Source organism: Lycium ferocissimum, chromosome 12 (genome assembly GCF_029784015.1).
Source record: "Lycium ferocissimum isolate CSIRO_LF1 chromosome 12, AGI_CSIRO_Lferr_CH_V1, whole genome shotgun sequence".
Classification (NCBI taxonomy): Eukaryota; Viridiplantae; Streptophyta; class Magnoliopsida; order Solanales; family Solanaceae; genus Lycium; species Lycium ferocissimum.
Genome location: NC_081353.1, coordinates 37,378,101 through 37,398,478, shown reverse-complemented (window position 1 = coordinate 37,398,478; position 20,378 = coordinate 37,378,101). Strand labels below are relative to the sequence as shown.

Sequence of the window (20,378 nt, the reverse complement as noted above, 5' to 3'; positions counted from 1 at the left end):
ACAAGCTTGTTGTCAGCATGGAGGAGCAAGAAGAGGTGGATGTGAGTGGTGATTTAGCAAGGAAGCTCTTTTTTTAACAAGCAAACATTGGACGGTGTCAGGCAAGCGTATCTAAAGTTTCTGTCTATGAAAAGCAAGAAATTGGCCAAAGAAGTACAGGCACAGAAGATGAAAGAAAGGACTCAGCACAAAAAGAAAAAAAAGGATATTGAGTCTGTGATGAATTGGAGGAAGCAGTAGCATATTTATCTGTGATTTTTTAGACTACGAATGATTTCCTTTACGATGCGGATAAATTGGTAACTAGTTCAGCTTCCTCTAAACTTTCCATGAAAAATAACGAGTAAAGTTATTCCTTCTTTGTAGATTCCACATTGATTTGGACCTTTTCAATCTAATCTTGCTCTTAATTGAGCTATTGCTTATCGTATCGCTTTCAGCAAGTTAATGGCCTTTTTGCGAAAATTCTAAGTGCAATCGCCATATTCTTGTATCCTAGTTCTTTGACCATATTGGGCTTCAATAGTATAACTTCTTCTGTGAAAGAGTCTATTTCCACATGCCCCTCCTTAATTAGTCCTTTTTAGACTACATTTGATACGATGAAAGACATTTTCTTGAAAAATGTGTTGCAGTGTTTGGTTGATGAGTGAAATGTTTTGTAAAACAACTTTATATTAAAGATTATAATAATATTAACAAATAACAAACTGTTCCAATGAAATTTTTGTGTAACATAAGTTAATATCAATGTCTTAAGTATTAGTTGGATCAAAATATACTCCATGAAGTAAAAATTAAACAGTTTCCCAATGAAAACACTTGCAAGTCATTTTTACCTTTTGAAAGAAATATGTTTTCCCTGTAGACTTTGTATTTGCTTTTCTTGATACCATAACATACACTGATGTTTACTCCGCAATCTCTAAAATGTGATCAAATACAAAAGAAGCAAGAGTGACAATAACATCTGAGGTGGAACTTAATGATATAGACGCCTCTATTCCAACTTGTAAAGGCAAACATCAGCAATTATTTCTTAAACTAAGAAATAGATTATGAATTGGAGGGATTAAATTCCCTGGTGAAGTTACACAAGCACAATGTGTCTCAAGTTCTTGATTCTCACAGTAAATAACTTGAATTGTTACATGGAATTGAATGTGCTAGAAATACATTTTCTAGCAACTAGAATAGAACTAAATGGCACATGTTTGATTAGCTATTACATTAACTCATGCCTTCACCAACTTCAACATTGGGATGATTTGCATTGTGAAACAATGCCTGAAGGCAGACTAATAAATGAAACTAACATTCTATAAATAATCAGCCCCCAACAAAGGGGGAAAGATCATATGGTAGTCGCAAATAATTATTCTTCAATTATTGGGACACTTCATTACAAATCTGTTCTTCGTGAGATGGGAAGTTTTTTGGCAATGAGAACAATGGTGTTTCTCCAGATAATCCCTTCATCGACATGGCCAAAGAATAGCCTAGAGCTCGGGCAACTGGAACAGCAACTGCATTACCTACTTGCATGTACCTGAGAACAATAGAACAACCAATATATGTCACAGCAAGCAAGAAAAATGACATTTCAAGTACTAAATAAACTTAGATAAAAACAAAGGCAAGTAACTCTTTCCATTCATAGGAAGCATCAATTTCCGAAGTAAAGTCTGGTTTAGCCAAAGAGTAGATATACTGATATCCATAATAGCCATGATAAGTATTCTCCCAAATACCAGAAGATACTGAATACCGAGCTAAATTGTGACTCTAGCACGTTTCCAGATTCACTTTTTTGTTTAAGCTCAAGCTACATGATATTTTAAGTGAGAACAATAAAACATGTTTCCTCCATCGCCAGCCTTATAGGTGAAATAGAGCAAAGCATGGATTTAGCAAAAGAATCATTGAAATCTCAGATCTTCAGCCATCAGTTTAGAATTTAGTCAAAGCAATACCTTTCTTTTATAGGCCCAATCAATTTGTAGTAGTCAGGAAAACCTTGGAGCCTTGCATTTTCACGAATTGTAAGCACTCTATCTTGCAGTGGATGTATTATTGTCTGGAAGGAACACGAGAATAACATACAATGCATTAGATGAGACAAGACTCATAACTGTCTAAATTGAGATAAGATGGCAAAGGTTGAAGCTACCTGATTATGGGGTTCAGCTCTTGTCACAACTGTCGGCACAGTTTCATCCCACCACAAACGACCAAATGGTCTGCATAATTTAACACAGATAAAAACAGTATTAAGTACTATGGTGAATACACAAGGTTGATATCAAATCAGAAAAATCAGAGATGTATCATTACTTTGAGGAACTACCACCAACGAAGCTCATAGCATAGTCAGGGACCTGTTCATTTTAAGCATCGTAAGATCCAGAAAAAAATAACACAATAACTTTTTCACTCAGAAAAAAATTATACCAAAGGCTTCCCCGAGGGTAGTTTTACTCTCTCCACATCCGGGTCCCATTCAACTTTATTATCTGGCCGAACACGAACTCCAGGCAAGTCCCTGAAGTTTGCACCCTACAATCATGTAAGGTCATGAATTAACACCGCGAGAAACTCATCACTAAAGTAACACAAATGGCATGACAGAAACAATTTGTATACCTTCCGCTTGGGAATTTGACATACACGCTGATAGTCATCATCATTCAGCTTAAGAGGACGATGATCGTATAGAACACTTCCCAGCATCCCTACAAAATGACCAGACTGCATTAGCAAAAGATTCATTGATGCACCTTTCAAGAACAGTCCTCGTTACAAAATGAAACCACTCAAAGTAAGAATTAAGTATTGTTTCTGCTGACACTTCGCAGGCAACCAAGGTGTTAAATCATGAGGTGCAACACATGCAAAAACATGGAACTAACAGACAAAACTAAATTACTCTACAAGCAAAATATGTGGACTCACCATCCCTCCCCAATCTTATAAAATGCTGGAAATCAGATTTGGGCTCATCAGTGTAAGGAATTTCATCTCTTGGCTCATTATTCTCCACCTAACAAGAAAATCATATAGATAAAAGAGAGGGAAAATGATGCAACATTAGTTAAAGTTTAAGCAATTGGAAGTGCCTTCAAAACAACTTTAATATCTCTGACATACCGAAGGAAGATCAGAAAGGGCATCACCAAGAAAGAGTTCTTTCTTTAACTCAAGTTCCCCGCCTTGATCATATGCAACTGTGTTTGACTGCATTAGTACATACATGCACATTTAGTCAAGCAAATGCAACAGCATTCTCGAGATTAAAAAATTCAAAAACTTACCTCAAACTCTGTAGGAATAACACCCCTCACAATAACTTTATGCGTGGGCAATGGATACTGTGGCAACTTCTGCAACATGACAAGATTTAAGCAGAATGAGGACACGGTAGATCAATGCACTTAAATATTGAAAAACTATTAAATAACTTAAAATAAAAATCAGTATTACCTCTGACGAAACAGCACCAAACATGAACACGCGCATACGAAATTGCGGAAGACCATAAGCACCAGCTGCCATCATCCCCATCCTTGCTTGGTAATTCATCCCTACGAGTCTGCTCAATGCATACCGCCCAAGGAAACCATCGGCAAATTTGATAAGGTCCACCACGTTCTCCATTAATACAAACCTTGGTTTCAGAAAATCCACTATGTCCATGTAGACATCAAGTTGTTTATTTTTTGGATCGTCCATCGGATTCTCTTTATTCCTAAAACGGTTGAATCCACTGATTCCTTGGCAAGGTGGTCCACCGCATACAACATCAACATCCCCCTAGGAAAGGACCAAAAGAAAATTCAATCAACATGGGTCTGCATAACAAATCACTAAGAAGATAACCTAAAAGTAGTCCAGATTTTTTACCCCTAAACCAGTAAGATAGAAACAGAGGGATAAAACTTACCGGCAACGGCAAAAGATTTGCTTTGAAGCCTTTGGCCACAAACTCTTTTATTTTCTTCGGGCATTCACTATACACATATGTCAACTAGTTGGAAAGAATTTTAAAAAGAACATATATGTTATCAGAATAAATTGCTTCAAGTGTATACCTTAAGCCATCTATTGGCTCCCAGGTGTCTTCGTCTGGACCATAACCTCTCCACCGAACCTAGAAACAAGGTAATTAAAGTGACATCAGAAAATGACAAGGTCAGATGAACAAAGAAAAAACAATGTTGACAAAAGAGGACTTCGGCTTTTACACAAAAGAAATCTGTTTTATATTCTAGCAAAGAAACTAAGTTAAACAACATGACACACCAAGAATTAAAGAATTCCAAGCTCAATGGTTTAGTACCTTGAAGTAAAGTCCGGGCTTGTTAACGTTATTTGGATCTCCATAACAAACTTCTAAAAGTTCTTCAACCTCAAAAATTTCACCCTCTGTAACATCATCAGAATCGTCCCCTTCATCATCATCTTCTTCTTCGTCAACTTCGTCTGTTACTTTCAAAAGAGGGTGTGGGGGGACACTGCTTTTTACCAATGAACAAGAGACACAAAGCTGCACCCACTCCTTCAGAAGTGATAAGAAATCACTGGCATACTCATTCCTCACCTGAGTAATGCGTGCATTTTCTTCATTAGCACAACAACAAGAAAATAGTGGCGCTTTATACCTACAATCAATATATACCTGAGACTCCGGGTGGTTCAATCTCAAGCTGTCGCATGCATATGGGTTGAGGTCAACAGCCCATTTCTGCAACCAAGAACTTACATTAACAGAGCATACAACAGGCTAAAGGTCTTTTGAAGAAACAAGAAGGCAAGCCATACTCTGCTGGTACAAATTGATAAAACATAGAATAAGCAAGTTGAAGGAAAGAACATACAGTAACAAGTTTAACGCCTTTGCTATTAGCACCCAGGCATAGCCCCGTGGACATTGCTCCACATCCTGAATATAGATCCAAGAGCTTCTTTTCCAGATTGTGCTCTTTGACCTCACCAGCATCGACGTCACTTGATATAGTAGAAGATGAACTAACTGGACTTGTACTGTCTGCAAAGAATCAACCACTCCATTATGCAAGCTTAAGCTTGAATACTAAAGAAACACACCACAGATGTATACAGTTATTAAAAAGAGTCAATAAAGAAATACCAGGTGGCAAGCTAATGAAAGAAGAGTATGGAAGCAGGTATTTCATGGCATAGTAAAAATCGCAATTTGATTTTACATTTTCCTTGAACTGTAAAGTTGCCTGCAACAACATTCTGCATTCATTAATTCGACCATTCTAATGCAAAGTACTGAACAGTAAGGTAACACAGACATACATTTGAAGGCACAGGAACAATCTTGAGTCTAGTCACAAGGCAGTCGATAGGGTTATCATCCTTGATTTCAGAAAGGAATACACGCTTCTTGTCAATGAACTGATCATGCCTTTTAATAACCTAATAGGGAAAAAGAGATGTCAGACCACTATAGCATCACAAAGGACAAGAAAACCTTTCATATGATAGAGTTGGCATTTCTTACAGTATCCTTAGCTCTGTAAAACCATTGAGCTGTAAAGTACTGCACGCCATCAACTGCTTCAAAGAATTCAACAATCTTACAGATGTAATCATCCTCACCATCACCAGCCTAGTTACATGATAGACAATGAAAATAAGTCAAGACATGGATCCATTATATGGCAATAAGTATGATAATAAACTAAGCCAGGAGGGAGAGCAGGTCCATGGAAACAGATCTGGAAAAGTTGGGCACCAGTTAAGGCTAAATGTTTTTCCTGGTTTGCAACTAGGAAGCCATGTCTCACTAAGGGAAGGCTGAAGAGAAGGCGGTTCCAAAAAATATCTGAGTGCTTTTGCAATGAGGCAGAAAAGTCTAATAACAACTTTTTTCTGCATTCTAGATTGACCTCACAGATCTGGTCACTATTCCTACGAAGAAACAAATTGGTCAATGTCAGAACATACAGCTGATCTTTTGGGCTGCTGGATTAGGAGAGATGGTAGCAAAAGTCAAAAGAAATGGTGGAAAGTAATTCCAGCATGCAGGTGGACAGCGTGGAGAGACAGAATGGGAATGTTTTGAGGATAGCTTTAGTTCCATTCAGAAAGTTAAATGGAATTGTATCATATCCTTGCTTTTTGGTGTAAAGAGGAATGTAGAGATGATGCTAATCAAACAGTAGATCTTTTAGGCTCTTTGTAATCCCTGTTTTCCTTTTTCTTCATAGTTCTCTTTTAGGCTGCTGGCATGTTCTTAATGCTGAGGAGAACATTACCATTTGAAAAAAAAAAAAAAAGGTATGATAAATAAACTATAAGTAACAATAATTAGGCTATAATAAATGGAGAAAAATTTCGAACCTATTGTAAGATATAGATCTTAGCCTACCTCAATAAAGGTAGCTCATGAGAGGAGGATTGAGCAAATCTATATAAGGAGACTACCAATCCATTCTCCAACGAAGGTGGAAGTCAAACCCACTCTAACACCCCACACACCCAAACCACCAATTAGAGCATGGACAACATAACATGGAGGCCCAAACAAGGACGGACTTTGCTCTGATACCATGTAAGATATGGACCTTAGACCCAATTCAACCTAAAATGTTAGCTCATGAGGTAAGGATTGCTCAAGTCTCCATTCCCCAACTAATGTGGGACTCTAAGCCACTGTAACAATTATAATTTCATTGCCTAAACAATCAGGTTCCATGAAAAATTTGAGAGGCCAACTGCAACATAGACAAATAGTGTTAAGTATAGGATGTAAGCATTTATTTCTTGTTTTCTTTTTTCTCTTTTGGACAAACATGTGTGTATCCTCTAATTCCACGGGTACTATCAAAAAACTGAACAACATAACCAAGTTTTAAATTATTAATCATGAAAGAAGATTGATGAGAAACTATCATCTCGATAACTCTTATTTGTCACCTAAACATTACCCAACACAGCGATGATGCATAATCACTTCCAACTTCATTAATCTTGACATTAAACAAGTTAAAGTGAGTCATCTAATCTCATTAAATTAAACTTTGTTCATCCTCAAGGACCAACAATTATTTGCATATTTAGTTTTATGTTTCTTCACTATGTCCACAATACACTCATAGCAATTTAAGAATCTATTAGGAAAATAAAAAAATAAAAGAGCAACTCGGTGCACTAAGCTCCGCTATGTAAGGGGTTCCGGGGAAGGGTCGGACCACAAGAGACTATTGTAGGCAGCCTTCCCATGCATTTCTGCAAAAGGCTATTTACACAACACGAACCCGATCCCCTACAATTAAAAAAATATTTTACATTTTTTAATGCTAGCTAAGTAGAAGGACAACCGAGTAAAAAACCATACTGGGTCCCAATATCATCTCCACACATTATCAAAAAGAAATTCTACTTGCCTCAAATTAGGCCCATGTGTGAGAGGTTATGCTAAAAATATGATAAGTAAATAAAAGTATGATCTCTCGAACAATACTACATAAAAAGCACACACATTCTTATCAAGCCTACTATAAAAGGAAAATCAACACAATGAAGGATCCGTATAACATATGCTTATGGTTACTTTATTTAAACTCTACCTTTACATGTGCATCATCCTCGAGATAATAAATCAGACCATCCACCTCTGCTTGACTATAATGGCGCTTAGCTTGAATTAACTGGTCCGAATCATCCTGACTGTAACATGAAAGTGCCAATAACAACACACAAATCACTAAAAATCAAAAATATTATTATGAGCCAAATATGATGCTGCGATGGATAGTTGTGCAAGACTTACCCATTTATGCTCTTAGTACCATTTGCGTTCCCCTTATTCTGTTTTTAAAAAAAAAAAAAAAAAATTATGCATGTAAATATAAAATAAACACTAAATGATGTCAAATAAAAATAGACAGACTATCAACAACAGTCACTTAAAATTGACTGATTTCCTAATTTACCCTTATAATTTATTTCCCAATGCATTTTCCAAAATGTCGAATTTATTATATTCAAAGGGTGATTTAATAAAAAAATTGTTTTATTTATTGCTCCTTAAGAGGTATGCCAAGTCAATATTGGACAATTAGAAATGGACGGAGGGAGTAATATGTTCGATAACAATTTGGTTCATGAATAAGATCAGCATTTCTAATATAATAGACAAAAAATGAACAAGATGTATTTATTCAAAATCTTCAAATGTAGCATCAAATTTAGCAGCACTATTACACATGCCAGTTATAAAACTAATAAAAAGGCATAATTTTCATGCAATTTCATAAATTTAACATTTTAGCAACAAAGCTAGCATTTGAACATAGATTTTGAAATTTTATCTTCACATATATTTTCAACAGAAAAACTTTCACTTCCACTCACAAAACTTCATGTTTTCAAATTTTTTTGCAAGTAAAATGCATGTCCAAAACACAACTTCAAGTTCCAAAAATTACATCATAAAAACTCAAATTTTCAAGATTTAAGTCTCAACTACAAAATCTATAGCCAAATGGGAGCAATGAAATGCAAATATTTCAAAGTAAAAAGCTTTCTTACATAGCGATGAGGCCACTTTTGTCGAGCTTCTGCATCCGGTATAGGTTCACCTACAAATACACACTCTTCATCTTTCACATTCTCAACTCTCTTAGGTTTCCTTTTCGAAGGAGAAATCGACAAGTTCTTTTTCAAACTCCCTTGCTCTGTTTCATCTTCATCTTCCACAAAATCACACTCAGCTACAAAAACAATTAGAATGCTTAGTACTTCATACTTGTAAATAAACAAAGTATTAGAAAAAAGGGAAAATTACGCTCCATGTCCATTTTTGGAAATATATACGCCAAATAGCCCTTACATTAAGTTTTGTTGCCCAATTTAGCTCATATCTGTGTATAAACACCATTTATACACGGTGATACATTGTTAAACACATTATATATAATGCTTTTCCACATAATATTGTATATTGAGCTATCTGGCGTAATAATTTCCAAATGTTGTATATTTTTGAAAAAAATCTATTCACTCTTCCTGCAAAAGCTGTATATTTTTTAAGTTTTTCCTATTAAAAATTCTATTTACTCTTCCTACAAAAGAAGTATATTTTTGAAAATTCCTAGTAAAAAATCGATTTACTCTTCCTACAAAAGCTGTATATTTTTTGAAAACATTCCTATTAAAAATTCAATTGAAAATTTCTATATACTTATATGATTGAAAGTTTTCCCATTAAAAATCGAATTTACTCTTCCTATTTCTAACCATCGTGAAGATCCACCACAGATTCCGCCTTTATTGCTGCTTGTTTCGTCGAATCAAACTCCGATACAAAATCGCTATCAGCTACAACAGATATTTCAGCCTTTTCTACAGCTGGACTCTTCGTCTTCATATCGCTACTTCCAGATTGACAAACAACAACTGGATTTTCATCTGTCTTTGTTCGCCTTTTCGACTTCATGTCACTGTTTTCAGATTGACAAGCTGCAACAACTGAACTACTTTCAGCTTTTTTTGCTCGTCTAGTAGATGATTTCTTAACAGGTTGTTCAGATTCAAAATCGCTATCATCTAACACTACTGCTGCTACTGGATCTGGTTTTTCAACCACAACACGTCTCTTTGATTTCCTACTCGCCGGAGATAACTCCGGTTTAGTCGCCGGAGATGCTTTACGTTTGCTCGGCATTGCGGCTGTAGGTTACGGCGGCGGCGGCCGTACAGTGTGTGTGTGTGTGTGAAGAGTTAGCTAAGGCTTTTAAGCTTTGATGTAGAGCGAGAAAATAGTAGAGTTGTGTATTTGCTTTTATAAGCTGCCATTTTTTTATTTTTTATTTTTGTTTTTGGGGGGGTTTGTGAAAAATTTGAAAATAGTTAAGAGAGGGAAAAATGGCGGGAATGGGCGGAATTATTGGGGGCTTTCGAAAGTGAATTGGAAAGTTGGGCTCAGTTCCGGAAGTGAATTCACAAAAAAAAAAAATATATATATATATATATATATATATAATATATATATATATTTTTTTGTGTTTTTACGAATTTTATTTATTTAAGTCAATTTTCTGCTAAGGTCGTTTGTACATTAGAGTTCTATGAATTTTCAAATTTTTTTAAACTTTTTAATTAATTACTTTTAGGTCCTAATCTTATTTATTTATGTCAATTTTTTTGTTTTTGTTTTTAAAGTCTACTTTTCAAAAGTATCAACCTCCTACCTCATTTTTCAGGCGTTGATTTTCTCGATCTAATGCTTATTTTTTTTTCGCGCCTATTTCTGGGAGCGCTTTTTTTTTCCATATCCATTTCGAACCCTAATCCCTAATTAAGATAGAGAATATCTCAGATGTTAAATTATATATTTGTCTTAAAAGTTCATTAACTATTAGATTATTTTTTAAATAACAAAAAAAAAAATTCACTTTTTTTAAAAATTTTGCTTTTATATAACTACCCACGGCGCGCTACATTAGAAAATGTTTGTTGTTACTAACTAATTATATTTGAAAAACACCAATATATATATATTTTTTTGAATACTCGTTTGTAAACAGGTTAGAGTTCAACTATATTTTTTAAAGTAATTAACTATTTGGCCAAATTGTTCCACTTTTTTCGAAAAAAAAAAAAAATTTACTTTTTCTAATGATTGTTGTTCAAAAAACACCAAATCACTTTTAATACATAAAGTGAAAATATTATTTGGTATAACCAAATAAAACTCCAACTCCAAAATACCAAATAAAGTGAAAAATATTTGGTTTTCATGGCCAAACGCTACTAAATTTTGAAGCTAAAGTGAATTACATTAACTCAATAGATTAAAATATATATTTTTGAAAACTAGTACATAAAAAGCATTATAAGTTGGTCACACTGCATGCAGTTTGAATCTCAAAATCGAAAAGTGCTACACTAATTGGGACAAATGGAGTATTATATTATGCAGAGTTTAGTTATTCATGTATTATTTACTACATGTTTTATCATGTATAAAACAATACATAGATTCTCTCGAATTTGTACATTATTAGTTATGAGGGTTTCTAACCTGTAAATCAAAATTGTATTAGATGTGCTGAATCTTATATATAGCAAATGAATGCTACTAAACATGATTTTACTTATCAAGGATTTAATACATGAATAACTTAGCTCCCACACAAGCTACCAAACGATCCCCAAGTGTTTGTTTATCAAAATTGGCTCATTATTTTCACTTCAAAGTTAAGATATGTTTAAAAATAGATTTTAGAAAATTTTCATTTGTGTTTCATACTCAAACATAACGAAGCTTTCAAATAATCCTTTTAAACTTCAATTACAACTATTCAAAAGTTGAAGTGACGTTGGAACAAAAATTTGTCAAAGTCAATAAAATCAAGCATTTGATTTTTTAAGTTGTTGACTTCAGTCATTCTTTGTATTCATAATTCATGATTTATTTTTATTGTATATTGAAATAAAAATCTTTGAGCCAAAATTTATGGCCAAACGTGCCATTAAAAGAGGAACTCCTTATTATAGAGAATGCTAAATTATATGGGAGTATAAGATGGTGAATAATTATTCTGTGCATCTAACTAGATAAATCATTGATAGTATTCTTATAGTCAAATATTAAGTGTTATTATGTGAAACGTTTCTAGTCAAGCTTAGTAAATCTAGATATATTACGAATAATTAATAGAGAATGCTAAGTTTATGTGAGAGTACAAGATGGTGGATAATTATACTCTACATCTAACTAGATAAATCATAAATAGTGTTCCTAATTATACTCAAATATTAAATGATATTATGTGAAACGTTTCTAGTCAAACTTAATAAAATTAGATATTACGAATCTGAAGTTCTCAACTTACATTCATGCAACTATATTAATTTCTCATTATTATCAATTGTCAGGTCACACGTAACTGCGTAAGAACGTGCATTTAATTAATTTAATTATGTGGTGTGCTTAATGTGACTAACAATAAATTGCTACAGAATTTTATTTCAATGTGTTTATTTCTCGTGGTTTATTAACTTGAAATTATTGAAAACGTATAAGGTCATATAAATATTGTTGGGAAAAAAAAGGTGTCGACTGTGCAAATATAAACTTAAAATTAAATATGTACTACGTAAACGTGAAATATATTCTTGGCTTTTTATTTCTAAAATTCGGACAATTTCCACAAATGTTCCTTTTTAGGTCATAATTTGCCTATTTTTAAAACTCATGCAAATATCTCCCTTAAAAATTTACCTTTCAAGATAACATTAGACTCGGGTCTTATTTGTTCATATGTTTTTTAATCTTACAAATAAAATATTGGACTATCGTCCAACGTTTGAATAACTTACAAAATATTAGATCACAGTCTAACATTTTCTCATACGATTTTGAATTTGCTCAAAATTAATCTTTAATGCGTGATCTAAAATGTCTATAAGTTGTAAGGAAAATAAAGGGAAAATACATAAATACCCCCCCCAACGTATACTCGGATTAATTATGACGCATTCAACCTTTGCGGGCGACCTATTACCCCCCTGACCTTATTTTTTTCAGTATTTTTGTGGCTTTTTAGGCTGACATGGCACCAAAAAAATTTAATGCCCAGTTGCACAGTGGAGAGTGTTGCACACTCTCCGCCACGTCGGCGCCACGTCATTGCCAAATTGGTGCTACTTTTCCTTTCTTTTTTTCATTTGATTTTTCTTTTATTAATTATATTTACACTAATTAACCTCTAATTAACCATTAAACCCTCTATTAATTTTATCTTCTTCATCACTACACCCTTCTTCTTTTTCTTCATTTCAAGAAATCAATCAACTCATATTCTTCCTCCATTAACACACACACATTCAACCCATTTTCTTCCTCCATTAACACACACACACATTCAACCTATTTTCTTCCTCCATCAACACACACACATTCAATTTCTCTCATCAATCATAAATATTTTTTCAAGAAATTAACCAACCAATTTTCTTCCTCCATTAACACACACACATTCAACTCATTTTCTTCCTCCATTAACACACACACATTCAACCCATTTTCTTCCTCCATTAACACACACACATTCAACCCATTTTCTTCCTCCATTAACACACACATTCAATTTAATCATCAATCATAAAGAGTTTATTTTCAAGAAACATTCAACCCATTTTCTTCCTCCATTAACACACACATTCAATTTCATCATAAACCCCCTTCTTCTTCTTCATTTTAGGCCACCCCCCGCCCTCCCCCCCAAAAAAAAAAAAACTCGAGATTGTACGGATATAGCAAAGAAACAAAATCAAATACTCAATTGTCTTCTCTTGATCAACAAGAACCCCAACACACACACCTGCAAGACCCAAAGAACACCAACAAACATAAATCCTAGTTTCTTCCCCCAATTTGCCTTATTTTTTGATTTCCCATGAGATTTATCGTGCTTTTTATCGTTGTTTTTATCGTGGTTCGAGTGTTTACTCTCCAAGGTCGTTGTCTTCGGAGCAAAATGCACAAATTTTGGAGGTGGTGGTGGATGGCCTGGTGCTAACGTGGCGGTGGTGATAAAGGTGATAAAGGACTCACATTTCTTCGAGATAAAGGACTCACATTTAGCATTTGGGTTGGTCTCCAACTAAGCTAAATCTTCTCCAAAATCAATAAAGACTGAAGCTTTAACAATTGGGCATAAAGAATTAGGGTTTTAAAAATTGCAATTAGTAGCTTTAACAATTGAAATGTGGAAGAAAAGGAGCGTGGGGGTGGGTGAGAGGATAAAATATAAATAAATTTTAAAAAGCTAATTTTTATTAAAATATAAAAACTATTTTTAAATTTTTTTTTATAATTTTTTTTTTGGTGCCATGTCGGCCTAAAAAGCCACAAAAATACGAAAAAATAAGGCCAGGGGGGCAATAGGTCGCCCGCAAAGGTTAGGTGCGTCATAATTAATCTGAGTATACGTTGGGGGGGTATTTATGTATTTTCCCGAAAATAAAATAGAGTTGCTTATCCCGTTTGGCCATGGTTTCAAATCGTTATTTGGAATCATTGGTTTGAAATCATTGATTTGAAGTTGATTTTTTTTTTTTGACATGTAATTTGGATCTCAAAAGTTCTACATTTTCTCATAAATATAAAAACCCCACAATTTGTGAAAAGTATCAAAACTTTCCAATTCTTACAATCTTACCAAATAGGCGAACCATAGTTCATAAACAATGTATCAGAATATTGTAAAGTGCGGCATCAACAAATTGCATATATTCGTATTCCTTTTATTAAATCAAATATTTGCGATTACATGTTATTACAAACTTTCAAATACGTATAATTTTACAAAGATCCGTCGGTCCAATAAATCAAGAATAGTTTGACTAGCTATTCTTTAATAAAATCCTCTCACATGGCTACACACAATCTATTCACACCGAGCAAGGGTCTTTGTTTGCAAAATTTAAAATTATCGGTCTTTTATTTTTTTTGGTAAAAAATAAACTTATGGGTTAAGTTTTAAATTTTAAAAATATTGAAATCACAAACTTGAAATTGAAATCCTACCTTTTAGTAGGATTTCCAATTTGAAATTTTGATTTCAAATTCAAGTTGAAGTTCTCTTCAAATGTCATAAACAAACACTGATTTCAAATCAACATCAATTATAAGCTCCAAATTGCATGACCAAAGAAACAACAACAAATCCAGTGAATTGCTTGAACAACCGTCTACAAAGCAAGCGTTTGGCCTTAAAAATCAAATATATTTCACTATATTTGGACTTATTGAAGTCGAAATTGAAGATGTAGTACTGTTTGGTTATAGTTTTGCAAAAAAATATCTGGTGATTTGAATGTAGTGAAAGTGAAAACAATAGTTTAAGTGTTTTTCAAATTCCAAATACAATTTTATGGCTAAACGCTAATTATCAAATAAATTGAAAAATTTGTTCGAAGTCAATAATTCTCATGGCCAAACGGGTCCTAGATTGTATCCTAAACTTCCCCTCACAAATATTTTGAGGCCCATGTAAACTGAAAGAATTGCCCAATCATACAAGAGACAATTCGCAGTAATGCCCTTATTTCCGGGTGGTCTTTAATTTTTGTCCATCAAAATGAAAGTATTTAACTTTTGCCCTTCGCCTAAAACCTCAAGGTTCCGGTTCGAACCCCTGCTCAAGCGAAAATAAAAATAAAAAAATCTAGGCGAGGCCTAGGTCCTAGTTTGCTTCTACCTTAAGTAGGTTTTGCGTAAACTATGTCTTAGCAAACTCTACCTTAAGGTAGAGTTTTCAAAATTTCGCCTTGTGAATTCAAGTTCTACCTAGGAAAATTTTTGACCAAGCGGGGGGTTCGAACCTGCGAACCTAGGAGTTTTAGACAAAGAGCAAAATTAAAGACCGTAACAAGGGCATTCCGCACAAAAAATGATCCGGCAGAGCTGATGTGGTCCAGAAAGATGAACAACAAAGAAGTATGGGCAATTCGCAAGAATGCTCTTATTTTGGGGTGGTCTTTACTTTTTCCCCTTCGCCTAATATCATGAGGTTTAGGGTTCAAACCCCAACAGTAAAAAAAATCGCAAGCAAGTTTTTGTAGCAAAGTTATCCTCGAAGGCCATTTTGAATGCAAACTTAAGGTAGAGTTTTGCATTCAAAATTTATTCCATTATGCTAAACTGGATCCTTCATTTGCATGTAAAACTCTACCTTGCAAAATTCCTTCTTTTTTTGTACTCGAGTCGGGGTGATGTTTCGAGGTATAAGGCGAAAGGCAAAATTAAAAGCTTGCATATATTTTTCCAATCCGCACAAAAAAGTGAAGAAGTTTTTGCATGATTTCCTTCAAACGCACTGGTCTTTAAATTTTGTCCCTCATATATGTGGTCTTTAATTGTCACTGCTATTTATATAAGGGAAATATTCAGACCCGCTTGAAGCAGGCTGCTTTGCTCAACATGAGTTCTATAATATTTTTATTTTTGGAAATTGAACTTTTATCTCTTTCGACATAGATTCTGTAGTATTTTAGTTATTTTTCAAATTATATTGAGTCTTAAAAGTTTTGCCTTATCCGGCAGAATATCGTGTGGATAGTATGATACATTTGCTGAAGCAAAACATAGCTAGCGTTTTTTTTATTTTTTTATTTTTTGATTCACAAAAATATTTTGAAAACTTGATATGAATGAAGTTTTTCAAGTTTTGAAAATGTGTTTGGCTATAGTTTTTCAAAACATATTTCACTTTTTATTTTGGAAAACATGAAACAGTACTTATACCCTTAAGTTTTATAAACTATCAAGAACACCCTACCATGCAAAACATACATACTTGCTAATCCCAAATTATGCACCAACATGAAATTTTAATAATAACTGCAAATAGCACACTTACTAGCTATTGCAATTCAAATTACAATACAAAGATCCATTTTTTCTTCGCAACAAATTTCTACAGTTGACAGAACAATTTTCTCTAGGGTTTCTTCTTCTACTGTTTGGGTACAACTTAGTTCGTTCGCTTTATAGAAGAGACTGCTTTAATTATGAAAACATGGTAGATACAACTTTAATAAAGGAACATGGTAGATAGAATTAATTAAATCATAAATAGATGAGTTTTTTTTTTATAAAATACAAAGTGTGGGGTAATTTTTAAAGTTTTGGAAAGGCCAAAACATATATCTTGACCTAAAAACAGATTTGAGCTGGAATTTAGGATTTAAATATATGTTTTCAAAATCTGTCAAAATTTTATGGCCAAACATAGATTTGAAAACAAATCTTTGAAATATGCTCCCAAAATCTATGGTCAAATGAGAGCGTAAACTATGCTTGAGAACTCTAAATTATACCGTGCGAAAAATCATAGGACCAAAAAATTAAACACCGCAAATTTGAGGGCCAAAATTTAAAGACCACCCCAATCGGATCCTCAATTTTGAACCCAAATTTCAACTCTTTCCAAAGCATCAAAATTAAGCTCCAGTTTTTCTTTTCCCATGGCTTCCACCACTTTCTCAAGCTTTCTATTTGCAGCCTAACCAATTTGTATGTTCTGTCCTTCTCTAATTATTTCTAAGCCCCTATTTTAAACTGATTTGCAATGCAATGCTCTATTACGTGTACAAAAAATGTGTTCTTTTGTATGTAATAAATTGTTAAATCTGTTTGATACCTAAGTTTATTCATTTATCATGCAAGTTTGCATTTTTTTTTTTAACCCCTTGTTAGATTTCATTGCTTTGCCACTCTGTTTGTTTATAAAGAGTTGATCTTTAGAGTGAACCAACCTTTTGTATGTTCTGTTTATCTCTAATTATTATTACAGTACCTTTTTTTAAAAATTTATTCTTGAACTTTTTATTGTTAAAGCCCGAATTTGAACTGAATTACAATGCAATTCTGTATTACGTGTACGGGGGTTCAATTGAATCCACTTCATTGGAGAGTTACAATGTGCAAATTGGGTAAAAAAGTGTTCTTTTGTATTTGTAGATAAATTGTTGAATATGTTTGATAGCTAAGTGTATTCACTTACTGTGCAAGTTTGCATTTTTTGGGAAAATTACGCTCTATGTCTACTGGGAGAAAATATTTACGCCATGTAGCCCATATTTTGAGTTTGTTACCCGGTTTAGCCCATATTTGTGTATAAACACCTTTTTTTTATACGCTTTTGTATAAACACCTTTTATACAAGGTTGATACATTATGTATAATGCTTTCCCCCAGGTATAATGTATAGATAAAACATATAGAGTTACGTGGCATAATATTTTATGTTGGGCTGTATATTTTTGAAAATTTCCCTTTTGTTTTTTTAATCCCCTTGTTAGACTTCATGGCTTTATCACTCTGTGTGTATATAAAGAGTCAATCTTTAGACTGGAAGCTAATTTTTACTTGTTTCTTAATACTTCAATTGAAATTATCTAATTAGCGAGTGCTTTGATCCGAAAAAAGTACTAGGAGCTCGGTTAGATTGAGCTCAGTTCTTGTTGTTATTCACTAGCTGACATATGAAACCTAGTAAAAGCCAAGCCTTTTACATCTTTGAGCCAGAAAATCCTCAAATCGTTTAGCTAGAGTCCTTTGTGTTCCAAACGAGGCGCTCAGCAGCAATACATATAGATTGATAGGTATAAATATCTGAAACCTTTGTGCATTAATTAGGGTTTGGTGTTTAGTATTTATGCATAAAATGGGAAACACAGAGATTTGGTGCAAAAAAAATGAAGGCACAGTGAAGCTTTCTCTAAAGTTTTATGCTTTTGGGTCTTTACTCTTTTGGTATGATTCTTGAAGGAGAGATGGAATGAGGCTGTGAAGAAATTTTTTACGTCGAAGTGAGAATTGTTATGATCCATATTCTGGTGGGTAAATGGCATGATCTTCATTAAGGAGAATCAGTGCCTGGTGATTTACGGTGAGAGAGATAGGAGATAGAGGAGAGGAAAGGAGAAAAAACAGAAGAAAATGAGCTTTTTTTCTAGTTCCACGTTCCTTCAAGGAGTGTTTTTCTCTGTCCAGCTCAATAAAATCGATGCCACATGAACATGGTCAACGGTCAGAGGCGTTTATTAATAGTCATTCCGCCAAGTAGAGTTGTTTAAATGGAAAAATTGGAAGTTGGGGGCCGGCTTAAAAATTGGGTGCAACTGTATTTTGTCTCAACTTTTAGCACCTTGGGATGGCTGTGGGATGAGGCAGGGGGGCTTCTTGAGCCTTATCCTGATTGAGGAAGAAGGATACGACAGCCTTCACAAGTGTAAGGGAGAATGACAAGTCTAGAGATTAGAGTATGTTTTGCAATTAAGTGTAAATAGTGTTTTGCATCTAAGGAGGTGGGTTTCAACTGAGTAGTATTAGGGGAGTTTTTAATAGAGAAATGACTTCTACTACATATTATGGACGCTATATTTTCCAATCTACCCATCGCCTTACTGGTTTACGTGTAGCAATTTTGTAACTTGATTATTATGGCTGGTGAATCTTTTCATCCATGATTGTTAAGCCCAAGGAGTGGAAGCTGTACCATATTACAGGGTACTTGAGAGTTCAGTTTTAATGTTGTCGTATCCTACTCTATGCACCCTTTTTTTCCAACATTTGAATTAGAAATATAAACCAAACATTCTGGATTTCTGCCTGATTGTTACCTCCAGTCCAGCTTTATAAGTACCTTTATATGTTTTATCTACAAATAACTTAATTCATTGGATTGACAGTGTCAAGCTGATATAGCTTTGTAAGTCAACCTCTGGCAGTTGGAAGGAAGCAATACTTGCCTTGTCGCATGGAATGGACAGAATTAGCTATGTCAAAACAGACAGCAACTGAAAGAATATGAGAGACAAGGTAGGGCTTGATTAACATTTAGTAGCTGGGATACAAATATACAATACAGGATCAGCTTTGCCTGTCAACACATTTTCATGTTAGGACAAAAATATCAGATTCACAGCATTTGCATGCGATTATCAGTTTATTCAATTCCTTGCAGTTCATGTCACCTTGCATGATATTAATCCATTGTTAATGACTTTTTAGTTAACTTATCTGAAAATTAACTTGATCTCATTAAGTATGAGTCACTTGTGTTTGGAGGACTGCTAGATACTCGTGAACATATTCCCTTTTTGGCATTTGGATTTGAAGCATTTTCCATGAAGTTTTTTTATCAGAACAACAATTCTTATGTCCGTTTCAAAAACCAAACTTGTTATTGGAAAACAATCCAAACAAAACGACTACTTGGTCTAAAGACGGTTCACGTACAATTATTTTCCTTTTTTAGTTTCAAAAACAGAGCAACAATCTGTCCACACACCAAAAGTTTGAAGAGTTCCTTATCCAAATGTCCTTGTTGCGGATGCATTTATTGGTGATGGTATCAATACAACCTTAAGTGGTACTAAGATAACTATTTTTAGCATCATGATAATCCTGATGTATGTTTGTTCTCTTCAGGATCCAAAATTGGGTACAAACAAAACTTCGTCTATGACAGCTCAACCAGAAGGGCCATCAATCGACCTTGAGGAATACTCTGCATCAAAGACTCTGATTCCTTTTGACCAACCAGTCCCTCTACTTCGAGGTCCCATCAGGGCTGGCCCACAAGAAGAAACAGCTGGGCGATTCATCCTCGCATTTAAAGACCCTATCTCCTGGGCCTCTGCATACAAAGCTTGTGAGTCTCAAGTTATTCAACAATGTGAATCCGGAGCTAGGATTGGTTGCTCCATCGTAGCCTCAGACAAATGTAAAACCCCTTGGTGGAAGTCATTCCCTGGCAGTGCTTCCAATCAAGACTTTGCAGAGAGGGCGAGATGTGAAGAACGTGAAATGGAGGCTTGCCTCGAAG

General features: G+C 34.3%; 2 protein-coding genes across 2 annotated transcripts; one reads left to right on the top strand and one right to left on the bottom strand.

Moving 5' to 3' along the window:
* Positions 1-1,032: 1,032 nt before the first annotated feature.
* Positions 1,033-9,805, bottom strand: LOC132041093 (DNA (cytosine-5)-methyltransferase CMT3-like). The gene is made up of 22 exons (XM_059431868.1): positions 9,271-9,805; positions 8,563-8,744; positions 7,802-7,839; positions 7,599-7,698; positions 5,528-5,635; positions 5,323-5,442; positions 5,147-5,246; positions 4,875-5,044; positions 4,676-4,741; positions 4,337-4,597; positions 4,089-4,147; positions 3,941-4,007; positions 3,481-3,810; positions 3,312-3,380; positions 3,148-3,234; positions 2,953-3,040; positions 2,644-2,732; positions 2,452-2,556; positions 2,335-2,378; positions 2,171-2,240; positions 1,974-2,077; positions 1,033-1,549 (listed from the first exon to the last, which is right to left on the bottom strand). Exons 1-22 carry the CDS (start codon positions 9,695-9,697, stop codon positions 1,387-1,389), a joined length of 2,847 nt encoding a protein of 948 aa, XP_059287851.1. The 5' UTR covers positions 9,698-9,805; the 3' UTR covers positions 1,033-1,386.
* A 7,431-nt stretch (positions 9,806-17,236) lies between these two features.
* On the top strand, positions 17,237-20,377 carry LOC132039282 (uncharacterized; the record flags this gene model as incomplete). The annotated part of the gene is made up of 2 exons (XM_059429799.1): positions 17,237-19,369; positions 19,982-20,377. Coding segments are annotated over exons 1-2 (408 nt in total), but the record flags the coding sequence as incomplete, so codon positions are not given.
* Between the last annotated feature and the right edge of the window lies 1 nt (position 20,378).

Bases quoted from the DNA above. Each gene is read 5' to 3' on its own strand.
- LOC132041093 (XM_059431868.1), bottom strand. From the start codon at position 9,697: ATGCCGAGCAAACGTAAAGCATCTCCGGCGACTAAACCGGAGTTATCT. The intron at 5,247-5,322 runs GTATGTCTGTGT...ATGTTGTTGCAG, and splicing joins TTGTTCCTGTGCCTTCAAAT to GCAACTTTACAGTTCAAGGA. The intron at 3,041-3,147 runs GTATGTCAGAGA...TTTTCTTGTTAG, and splicing joins CCCTTTCTGATCTTCCTTCG to GTGGAGAATAATGAGCCAAG.